The following is an 11,471-nucleotide window of genomic DNA, read 5'->3' on the forward strand; positions in this document are numbered from 1 at the left end:
GGTCAGGCTGGGCTTTAGGAAGACACCTTTGGAGCCGGGGGAGAGATGGAGGCCAGGAGCTGGCAGGGAGATGGAGGCTAGGAGCCTGGGGGCCTGGGGAGAGCACTTAGGCAGGGAAGCAGTGAGCCAGGGGTGCTGCTCAGGAGGCTGAGTGGCTAGGGGAGCAAGGTGTGTGGGGTGAGGTCCAAGGCTTCGGCAGGAGACTTGGGATGTTGGGGCCAACTTTGAGATGAGCCCCAAGAGGAGAGGCAGGTTTGGGGAGATGCTGAGGCCTGTGTGGGGCCCGGTAGGTGTGAGAGACCCAGGGGACACCAGTAGATAAGTGTTTTGGAGTACAGGATCTCAGGTCTAAGGCTTAGGGGAGAAGCCAGGGCTGGGACAGAGGGGGAAACTGAGGCTGCAAGACTGGATGAGACGGTCCCAGGAGGAATGAGAAGCATGAGGAGGGGAGAGGTCCCAGCTCTGAGTGCCACCAACATCTAGTCTTAGGTGCCCAGATGGAAGGGGGCAGACGCCAAGGTAGTGACAGGGAAGAGGAGGACCAGGTTTGGGGGAAGCCCCCAGAGAACTGGAACCTCTGAAAAAGACTGAGTCTCCTACAGCCTGTGGCCAGAGAACCAAAGAATGGTCTCCTCATTCTGTTCTTCCCTCCCCTAGACTTGACCTTGAGTCCCTGGAGCGGGGACAGCAAGAGCCATCAGCGTCGAGTGCTAACTTATACCATTCCCATCAGCAACCCGCTGGGCCCCAAGAGCGCTTCTGTGGTGGAAACACAGGTGGGCTGGGTGGGGTGGCTGACAGGGCAAGTGGTGGGGCCGGTGAGTGGCGTGGGCCCTCACCTACCTCCCATCTCGTACCTGCAGACGCTGTTCCGGCGCGGCCCACAGGCAGGTGGGTGCGTGGTGGACTCAGAGGTGCTGACGCAGGGCATCCCTTACCAGGACTACTTCTACACTGTTCACCGTTACTGCATCCTGGGCCTCGCCCGGAACAAGGCCCGCCTCCGGTGAGCAGCGGACCGCCCTCCACCTGCCGCCCTGCCGGCCCCAGGGCCCCTGTCCCACCTTCTGCCCCAAGTCAGCAGCAGAACGTTGGTTCCCACCCCGGCAGAGGAGCAGAAGTGCTGGCTTGGGGGTGGAGGAAGGTCCCTGAGATCCCTGAACTCTGGATAGGAGAGAGTGGGTAAAGGGTGGCCTGGGGATTCCCATAAAACCAGATCCTGTCTGCAGAGGGTATCTGAGCTGCCAGAGAGTGTGATGAAATAAGTGAGCAATTTCACTGTTTGCACAGCACCGTCCCAGGCTTCGGAGAGACATCAAAACCAGACAAAACCCCCTTTCCTTGGGAGCTCAACTTCTAGTGCAGAATTTGATAACAAACTAATCATGTCGAGCTGTGTGATGTTTGCTGGCAATCAGGGCTGTGGAGAGAAGCATGAGGGGCAGGTCAGAGGTGGGCTTTATCTGAGTAATGTGGTCGGGGTGGGTCCTCTGAGAAGGGGATGTCTCACCAAGAACGTGGAGGCAGTAGGGGGGCAATTCACGTGGAATGGCCAGTGCAAAGGCCCTGGGCAGGAGCTGAGCAAGTGAGGGGAAGTGTATGTGGGGTTAGGAAGGCAGCAGGGCCTGATCCTGAGGGCCTCGTAGGCCCTGGTGAGGACTTAGGTTTTTACCTGAAGTGAAGTGCTGCCAGGGGAAGGCTGATAGTGTCCTGCTGAGCCAGCCATTGTGCCCAGTGACCAAACCAAACCAAACCCATTGCCGTTGAATCCATTCTGACTCATAGCGACCCTATAGGACGGAGTAGAACTGCCCCATAGGGTTTCCAAGGAGTGGCTGATGGATTTGAACTGGTGACCTTTTGGTTAGCAGCCGAGCTCTTAACCGCTGTGCCACCAGGGCTCCATGGGCAGTGAAGCAGCCCTGAAATGTCCCTGGAAAGATTTGGTTCAGAGTCTGGAAAAAGGCAGGAAGAGCCAGGTTGCTTGGACTAATGGTCTTTAATGAGAATCTTATTTATATACTGAGGACAGTGCTGATTCCCACCTTGAACATCAGCTTGAGGGGGAGGGAAGAGAGAGGGGGTCTGGTTAATGTCCCTGTTCAACTGTGGCACAGGGTTACTGTCCAGTTAGTCACTCCTGCTCAATCCCGGAGTCTTTCGTGGACGGACTAATTTTGGGATATGCCCCAACCCCATGAGGGCTCAGCTAGGAGGGCCTGCTCTGACTCAGGCATTCCCAAGCTCCCTCTGGCTATGTGTGGGAAATAGGCTGTGAGGGACAGGACGGACAAGGAGACCAGGGAGGAAGCCAATGTGATGGCCCAAGACGGAGAGGCTGGAGCCTGGAGCAGGGGGTGGGCAGTGGAGGGGGAAGAGTGTAGATTCCTGATAGATCTCGTAGGCAGTCAGCAGGGTTTGCTGACAGGTGGGATGTGGGCGTGAGAATGAAAGGGGTCAATAAGACCCTGAGGTGTGTGGCCTGAGCTGCTGGAAGGATGAAGCTGCCATTAACGGAGGTGGGTAAGGGAGGGAGGAGCAGGTTTGGGGAGGATCAGGAGTTCGGTTTGGGGTCTGTTGAGATGTCTCTCAGACCCCCCATGCCTAGTCAGGGCACAGCGGCAGCTGCCCACTTAGGAGCTAATGACTTAGCCCAGACCTGGCCCCTGGCCTTCAGTTCACAAGTAGACAGTGCCAAGGCAGCGCCTAAAGCTAGGAGACTTGCCGAGGTAGGGGGTGTGGCCAGAGAAGGGGCCGAGGGCTGAACTGGCCGCCACTGGGGGTAAGTGGAGGTCACAGAAACCATGGCAGGGCGTTGAGGCGTCTGTTTGTGAATGAGTGCGTGTCAAGGGGCCCGCTCTAAATGCAGGAAAGAAAGAATCTTCCTAAGGAATGAGACAGCAAGGTTTGGGGCGAGACCCTAACCCCCTTACCTTACCCATCCCCTGCCCCAGAGTGTCCTCTGAGATCCGCTACCGAAAGCAACCATGGAGCCTCGTGAAGTCTCTCATCGAGAAGAACTCGTGGAGTGGCATCGAGGATTACTTCCACCACCTGGGTAGGAGGCAGAAGCCGGGGTGGGGGGTGTGCTGGGCATGGTGGGTGTGGCCCGGCGGGCGTGGGTATCTGAGCCCTCTCTTGTCTCTGCAGAGCGAGAGCTGGCCAAGGCCGAGAAGCTATCTCTGGAGGAAGGCGGGAAGGACACGCGGGGACTGCTGTCAGGCCTGCGGAGGCGGAAGCGGCCTCTGAGCTGGCGGGGCCACAGCGATGGGCCCCAGCACCCAGACCCCGACTCCTGCACCCGGCCTGGCATGCACACCTCGGGTACGCACAGTCAGGGCAGGCAGAGGGGCTGGGGGAACCCGGGGTGGGGTGGCCTGGGAGGTGTCTGTCTGACCCTGAGTTGACACTCCACAGGCTCCCTCAGCTCCCGCTTCTCGGAACCGTCCATGGACCAGGGCCCTGGGGCAGGTGTCCCCAACGCCCTGGTTCTCATCAGCATCGTGTGAGTAATAGGTGTGGAGCAGGGGCCGGGCGGTGGGGTCACAAAGGCCTGGGTTTGTGTCCTGGCTATATGACCATGGATGAAGGTGTGTTCTCTCCACGCTTCTCTTACAGAGAGGATTGAATGAGAGTACATTTGGGGCGCACCTGAGGAGCCCCCACACGGTGTAGGTGCTCCATTTATCACTGAGCAGTTTTTCCTGCTGGGAGGCAGCGGGGCTGCCGAGGGAGGTCACAGGGGCCTGGCGAAGGGTACCTGGAGCAGTGGGTACCCTGAGGATGAGGGATTAGCCAGGCAGATGAGTAGAGGTGTGCAGAAGTAATGCCATTGATACATTTTACATGTTTTCTCTACCCGGACCTAAGCTGGGTGATGCTGAGGATACAGGAGACCACAGCTCTTGGGCAGAGAGACCTGACAACAGACCAGAGTGATCAGGGCTGGGACAGGGAAGCCCAGGCAGAGTGATTGGGCTGTGGGAAGCCAGAGGGTTCCCCCAAGGCCTGGCAGGTAGGGCAAGAATGGAAAGGAGGGGACCCTGTAGCTGAAGACCTGATTGCTGCCTAGGCAGAGAGGCCTGGAGGTGTAGGAGGGCCGGACGCATGGAAGAAGTGGACATGAGATCCCCCGGGCTTTGAGCAGACCGTGGGAGGGAAGGGCCAGATCGGCCACACAGCCCCTCTGGGCCTGCTTCCCATTAGTGCCAGTGCAGAGAGAAGCTGTGCGGCACGTTTGGTCCACAGCTGCCGGGATTGAGGCATGGTGGGGGTTGGTTAGGGCGGGCTGGGCGGCTCTCATCTCTTTGTCTCCCCCTCACTGCCTCCTCAGGATCTGTGTGAGGTAGGGTCCTGCATCCTGCACCCTCCTGCCCCCCGTGTCTGCTTCCTGCAGCGGCCTGTCCTCCCTGCTCCGTGCCCCCTTGCTCTCCCAGGGAGACAGCCGAGCCTGGCAGTTAAGGGTGTGGGCACTGGACAGGCCTGGGCTTGAAGCCTGGTGTTTGCGTGATGCTGGGCACGTTACACACCCTCTCTGAGTTTTCTTTTCCTCTGCATTGGGGTGTGATCGCGGTCCCCCTTCAAGGCATGGTTGGGCGGGTAGTGTAGAGATGAGGGCCCAACTTGCGGTAGCATCCATGTCCCAGGACTCCTGACCTCTGCCCCCTGCCCCCAGCCTCATCATCCTCATCGCCCTCAACGTCCTCCTCTTTTACCGCCTCTGGTCCCTGGAGAGGACGGCCCACAGCTTCGAGTCCTGGCACAGTCTGGCCCTGGCCAAGGGGTAAGTGGGGAGCCTGGGGGGTCTGAGAGGCCTGAGCAGACGGCGGGAGGCCGAGACCCCACTCGGGCCCTGCATCCCCCAGCAAGTTCCCCCAGACGGCGGGAGGCCGAGACCCCACTCGGGCCCTGCATCCCCCAGCAGGTTCCCCCAGACGGCCACGGAGTGGGCGGAGATCCTGGCCCTGCAGAAGAAGTTTCACAGCGTGGAGGCGCACAAGTGGAGGCAGATCCTGCGGGCCTCCGTGGAGCTCCTGGACGAGGTGGGCAGCGTGGCCTCAGCTGGGGGCTGGGCTGGGCTTCCGGGGCTGCAGGATCCTGGGCCTGTACCCCAAGGTGTAGCACGTGGCTTCCCCTCTCTGGGCCTCATTTTCCTCCTCTATAAATTAGGGAAGCCGTTCATAGTCCCCATCTTGCAGGGTTACCAGGCAAATCTATGGGATGGAAAAAAAAAGAATCCAGGCTCACATACTAGGAAAGAATCCAGGCATATCTGAGTTCAGGTATAGCTGGATCCAGCCACTCAGTAGTAGGAAAAAGTGGACTCTTCTGCCATCTCTTGGCTCTGCTTACCCCCCCGGGGTTGGCTTTGTGTTTGGACATGCTCTCCCCCAATATGACAGAGGTGGTACCCGCAACTCCTGATGGACAGCCAGTGGAAAGAGCTCACTCTCATTGGCACTGCTGGTATCACCTGCCCGTCCCTGAACCAATCACAGCCGCTGGGGTGGGCTAAGCTTAGTTCTTGTCGCCCTTCCTCTTTGGGAGGGGGGTAAGGAGGTCGCATAGTCTGAGGATAGAGGAGTTCTCCAAAGGATGTTGGGGTCGTCTCCAGAAGGGGGTTGCCCCAGATACCCCCTGTATTTCAGGGGCAGGACCTACTCATACGGCCAGGTTCAAATTCTTCTGTGTGGCTGTGTACAAGTGACCGTTGGGGCCTCGGCTTCCGGCCCTGCCGATGGGATAGTGATTGATGTCCTCAGACTGTCGTGAGAGCTAAATGAGTTAGTATTCCGAGTAGTCCCCGGCACACAGTAAATGCTTAACATATGTTTGCTGTTATTATTGGTGGGAGCCTGGTGCCAGGCACACAGTAGGTGCTTAATAAACGTGACATCACCATGCAGTGGTGCCCTCACCCCCCAGTAGGCTCCAGATGGCAGCGGGGATGGCTGGGGCAAATGTTGGGTCCTAGGAGCCCTGGTGGCACAGTGGTTCAGAGCTCGGCTGCTAATCAAAAGGTCGGCAGTTTCAATCCACCAGCCACACCTTGGAAGCCCTAGGGAGCAGTTCTACTCTGTCCTATAGGGTCGCTATGAGTCGGAATCGACTCAACAGCAATGGGGTGTTTTTTTTCAGTGTGTGCCAAGGTGGGGTGTGGCGGTAGGAAGCTGGGGAGCAGCTGGCATTGGCTGGGTTCCCGTGGGGATCACAGCCAGAGTTGGACGTGGTGGTGAAAATCGCGTCTGGTCAGATCCTTCCATAACCCCTGAGCACCCATGGATGGTCTGTGTTCAGGGGCCTCATTGCATCCTGAGAGCGCGCTCAGGGGGAGATGCTCAGGCTGTAGGAAGCGCCACATAGGCCAGGGTGCGGAGGGGATTGAGACCAGGGCCCTCTGGCTCACAGAGAAGGCAGGCAAGGCCTCCCATCCTGAGTTACATTCTGATCATTGTCATTCCTCCATGCCGAGGGCACAGAGCTGACTTTCCAGGTGAATTAAACAGCGCACGTGGTTGGGCACTGACCCCGAGCTGGGCTGTCGGAAGCGCCATAGGTGACTGACTGACTTAGGCTCACAGCTGCCCCGTGGGGAGGGTGCTCTCGTTATCCCTGCCTTACAGATAGGGACGCCAGGGCGTGAGTACTTCAGGAACTTGCCCGCAGTTGCACAGCCGGTAGTAATCATAGCTGACGTGCACTGAGCACTTACTGTGTGCCAGGTCCTGGGTGTTCATCCATCTAATCCCCCAGATAATCCTGCGAAGTAGGCTTATTGCTGACCCATTTTTCAGATGAGGCAACTGAGGCCCAGGGTGGTTAAAGGACTTGCCCATGGTTACCCAATAGGTGGCAGAGCCAGGATTTTAAACCCAGGCCATCTAGGTCCTGGGCACACACTAAGGCCCTTCTATTGGCTGGCTCGAGAAGTTCAGCTGAGTGTGGTGTGGCTCTCCCCGGCTCCGGGGGTGGCCTCGGCAGGGGACATGGCCTCTGTGCTCCCCCAGTTCCTCAGGTGCAGCATGGGGGTGTGGCGTCTTCCTTACCAGCGCTCACCCCACCCTGCCCTCCTCTCCCACCAGATGAAGTTCTCGCTGGAGAAGCTGCATCAAGGCATCACGGTCTCAGACCCTCCCTTCGACTCGCAGCCACAGCCTGATGACAGCTTTTCCTGAGGAAGCCCGGCCACATGGCCGTCCCCAAATGGACAGATGGACACAGAACCTCGGCGCCACTGCTGGCACGGTGTGAACGCCGGGAGCCTCCGCCCGCCCCCCCAGTGACCCCACTGGGGGCCATGTGGCTGCGGGGATCACAGAACCGAGATGCACTTTAGACCAGCGTGCGTCCAGCCGGATCGCCTGCCCAGCCAGCGAACTGGCCTGCCCTCTGGCAGGTCCCCCACTAACTTATTTTGTCTGGCTGGGCCCATGGAGGGCACCTCCTGGGGTGCACGATTCCCTGATCTTTGGGTTTAATGTATTATATTTATTTGGGCCTGGCAGAGCCCCAATAAAGGGTGAGAAATGGTTGCAGCTGTGCCTGTGGGGCCTCCTGTTATGCTCTGACCCTGCTGTGGCTGGGAGGGAGGTTCTGTCCCTTTTCTGGGCCCTGGTCATGGAAGTGGTCAGGAAGTCCCCTGCATCCTACACAAGCTTGGCCTCATCAGAGTCCAGTCAGGGGGCTCTGGGTACAGACTCTGGTGCCAGGTGGCCTGGGTTCAAATCCTACCTCTGCTACTCAGCAGTCGTATGACCTGAGGCAGGTCACTCAGCCTCTCTGAGCTTCAATTTTCTCTTCTGTGTTGTTGTTGTTAGGTGCCATCGAGTCAGTTCCGACTCATAGCGACCCTGTGTACAACATAATGAAACACTGCCCGGTCCTGAGCCATCCTTACGATCGTTGTTATGCTTGAGCTCACTGTTGCAGCCACTGTGTCAGCCCACCTCGTTGAGGGTCTTCCTCTTTTCTGCTGACCCTGTACTCTGCCAAGCATGATGTCCTTCTCCAGGGACTGAGCCCTCCTGCCAACTTCTCTTCTGTACCATGGGCATAATTATAGCACCTGCCTTCCCGTGGTTTTAACTTTAGCTGTGTTGTAATCTCCGGGAGGGCTTGCTCCAAGACAGGCTGTTGGGCCTCACCCTCAGAGTTTGGGGTTCAGTAGGTCTGGGGCAGGGCTGAGAGACTGCATTTCCAACAAGTTCCTGGGTGATGCCAATGACTCTTGTGAGGGCACCCGCACTCTGAGAGCCACTGTTAGAAGACTCGGGGAGCTGATACATGTGCCTGTGCTCAGCACAAAGTCTGCAGTAAATGCTTCTCATATTGCAGAAAAATTGAGAGGAAAAAAGTAATAAGTCCTGTTGTTGTTGTTGGTAGGTACCACTGAGTTAGTCCCAACTTATAGTGACCCAGTGTACCACAGAACGAAACACTGCCCGGGCCTGCGCAATCCTCAGAGTCCTTGTTATGCTTGAGCCCATTGTTCTAGCCACTGTGTGTCAGTCCATCTCCTTGAGGGTCTTTGTCAATTTCACTGACCCTTTACTCTACCAAGCATCAAGCGTGATGTCCTCCAGGGATTGGTCCCTCCTGATAACGTGTTCAAAGTATGTGGGACTAAGTCTCGCCATCCTTGCTTCCAAGGAGCATCCCGGTTGTACTTCTTCCAAGACAGATTTGTTCATTCTTTTGGCAGTCTGTGGTATATTCGGTATTCTTTGCCAACACCACAATTCAAAGGCATCAATTCTTCGGTTTTCCTTATTCAATAACTCGTGTAGTGAGTACCAAATGTGCATTGAGCTCAGGACCAAGGTCAGGTGTTCATTTAATTCTCACAGTGACGGCGTTAGATGGGATGGTCTTCAATCCCACGTGACAGAAGAGACAGATAAATGCAATCAGGTGCCCAAGGCCTCCCAGCAGGAAAGCAAGGACCCAAGCCTGGCCCCCGGTGTCTCTGCATTGAAATGGAAGGTCCGATCCCCGCAGGGCCCTACAGCGACCATCCAGGTTGGGGCTATCTGGGCCCGTTTTACAGATGAGAAAACCGGGGCTTAGAGGCGACACCTGTGGCCCAGGTAGAACCCACATCTGTCTCACTCAAACCCTGTGCTTGCTCCAGAGTGAGCGAGTAGTAAAGGGAGATCTCATAGGTAAGCTGAGTATCACCCTAGCTGATAGCTTGGGGCAGGGGACTGGAGGAGAGGCTGGGTAGAGGCAGGATGGACCATGAGTGGTGAAGCGCCAACCTCTCCTACCCTCTAGCTGTGTGGTCGTGGCGAGTTACCCACTCTGAACCTGTTTTCCTCATCTGTAAAATGGGTGTAATGACAGTGCCCACCTTGTAGAAGAATTAAACGAGGCCCTCGACCATCAGCCTGTAGGGCTCTTAGCTGCCCCTGCCCAGTGCCCAAGGCCTGTCCTCACTGCCACCACCTACCACCCTGTGGGCGGGAGGGCCCAAGCGAGAGGGTTATTTTTGGCCCAGGAAGTGCTGGTGCAAAGGCTCAGACCTCAAAGGTGTCCAGTATCCTTGGCTCCCTGTCCCTCTGGCCCAATCCTGCTAAGCCAGGGGGAGTCAGTGACTTCACCTTACCCAGAACTGGAGACAAGCACCTGAGCAGTGACTCTCCGCCATGAGTGCCACTCAGCACCCCTCCTACCCCCGTCCCAATAGCCCAGAGCCCCTACCCCGTCCGCTCCATTGGCAGACCCCGGGCAGGATACCAGGTCCACTTCAGGCCGGCTGCGTGGCCCTGGGCAAGGGGGCCGCCCTTCCCTACTGTCTCATCTGGGAAACCGAGGTGAGACTGCTGCAAAGGGCCCACTTGCTGCTGAAGTGGGTTCAACATATCACAAGGCTTAGGAAGCAGTAAAAACCAAAACAAGTCTGTTCCAAGTCATGGTAGAACCATGCTTCATAGGGTTTTTTTTGTGTGTGTGCTTTCATTGGATTTTATTATTCTTATTGTGAGAACTTTGAGTATGTGATGATTTTCAGAAAGCAGTTTCAAGCTGGCCCTCGCTGTGACTGAAAATGAACGAGGATTTTACTGTCTGATCCGGGTGTAACAGAGTTGCCTAAAAGAATCCCCTTCGGGCGGGCCTGCAGATCGGTTTTCTGCGCCACTGAATTCTGTATTTCCTCATAATTAAAAGGGTGGCAGAATTCTCCTTACATCTTTTTAAAAAAATTTTGTTGTGCTTCAAGTTTACAAATCAACTCAGTCTCTCACACAAAAACCCATATACACCTTGCTACACACTCCCAGTTACTCTTCCCCTAATGAGACAGCCCGCTCCCTCCCTCCACTCTCTTTTCGTGTCCGTTTCGTCAGCTTCTAACCCCCTCCACCCTCTCATCTCCCCTCCAGGCAGGAGATGCCAACATAGTCTCAAGTGTCCACCTGATCCAAGAAGCTCACTCCTCACCAGCATCCCTCTCCAACCCATTGTCCAGTCCAATCCCTGTCTGAAGAGTTGGCTTTGGGAATGGTTCCTGTCTTGGGCCAACAGAAGGTCTGCGGGCCATGACCACCAGGGTCCTTCTAGTCCCAGTCAGACCATTAAGTCTGGTCTTTTTATGAGGATTTGGGGTCTGTATCCCACTGCTCTCCTGCTCCCTCAGGGGTTCTCTGTTGTGCTCCCTGTCAGGGCAGTCACCGGTGTAGCTGGGCACCATCTAGTTCTTCTGGTCTCAGGATGATGTAGTCTCTGGTTTATGTGGCCTTTTCTCTCTCTTCGGCTCGTAATTACCTTGTGTCCTAGGTATTCTTCATTCTCCTTTGATCCAGGTGGGTTGAGACCAATTGATGCATCTTAGATGGCCGCTTGCTAGCATTTAAGACTCCAGACACCACTCTTCAAAGTGGGATGCAGAGTGTTTTCTTAATAGATTTTATTATGCCAGTTGACTTAGATGTCCCCGGAAACCATGGTCCCCAAACCCCTGCCCCTGCTACGCTGAACTTCGAAGCATTCGGTTTGTTCAGGAAACTTCTTTGCTTTTAGTTTAGTCCAATTGTGCTGACCTCCCCTGTATTGTGCGCTGTCTTTCCCTTCACCTAAAGTAGTTCTTATCTACTATCTAATTAGTGAATGCCCCTCTCTCCCCCTCCCCCCTCTCATAACCACAAAAGAGTGTTTTCTTCTCAGTTTAAACTATTTCTCAAGTTCTTATAATAGTGGTCTTATACAATATTTGTCCTTTTGCAACTAATTTCACTCAGCATAATGCCTCCAGATTCCTCCATGTTATGAAATGTTTCACGGATTCCTCACTGTTCTTTATCGATGCGCAGTGTTCCATTGTGTGAATATACCATAATTTATTTATCCATTCATCCGTTGATGGGCACCTTGGTTGCTTCCACCTTTTTGCTATTGTAAACAGTGCTGCAGTGAACATGGGTGTGCATATATCTGTTCGTGTAAAGACTCTTATTTCTCTAGGATATATTCCA

At 55.7% G+C, this 11,471-nt stretch overlaps 1 protein-coding gene across 6 annotated transcripts in view; it reads left to right on the top strand.

Moving 5' to 3' along the window:
- Positions 1-7,530, top strand: part of GRAMD1A (GRAM domain containing 1A) — a 34,665-nt gene extending 27,135 nt beyond the window's left edge. For 5 of the 6 annotated variants that reach the window (XM_049901373.1, XM_049901376.1, XM_049901377.1 and 2 more), the window contains exons 12-19: positions 658-776; positions 864-1,006; positions 2,955-3,058; positions 3,151-3,324; positions 3,418-3,505; positions 4,676-4,783; positions 4,922-5,042; positions 7,083-7,530. In XM_049901373.1, the coding sequence (XP_049757330.1) occupies positions 658-776; positions 864-1,006; positions 2,955-3,058; positions 3,151-3,324; positions 3,418-3,505; positions 4,676-4,783; positions 4,922-5,042; positions 7,083-7,175 (950 nt within the window). In that variant the 3' untranslated portion in view covers positions 7,176-7,530. The remainder of the gene's footprint in view (positions 1-657; positions 777-863; positions 1,007-2,954; positions 3,059-3,150; positions 3,325-3,417; positions 3,506-4,675; positions 4,784-4,921; positions 5,043-7,082) is intronic. The other variant, XM_049901372.1, reaches the window with a different exon arrangement.
- The last annotated feature ends 3,941 nt before the right edge of the window (positions 7,531-11,471 follow it).

Source organism: Elephas maximus, chromosome 11 (assembly GCF_024166365.1).
Source record: "Elephas maximus indicus isolate mEleMax1 chromosome 11, mEleMax1 primary haplotype, whole genome shotgun sequence".
Lineage (NCBI taxonomy): Eukaryota > Metazoa > Chordata > Mammalia > Proboscidea > Elephantidae > Elephas > Elephas maximus.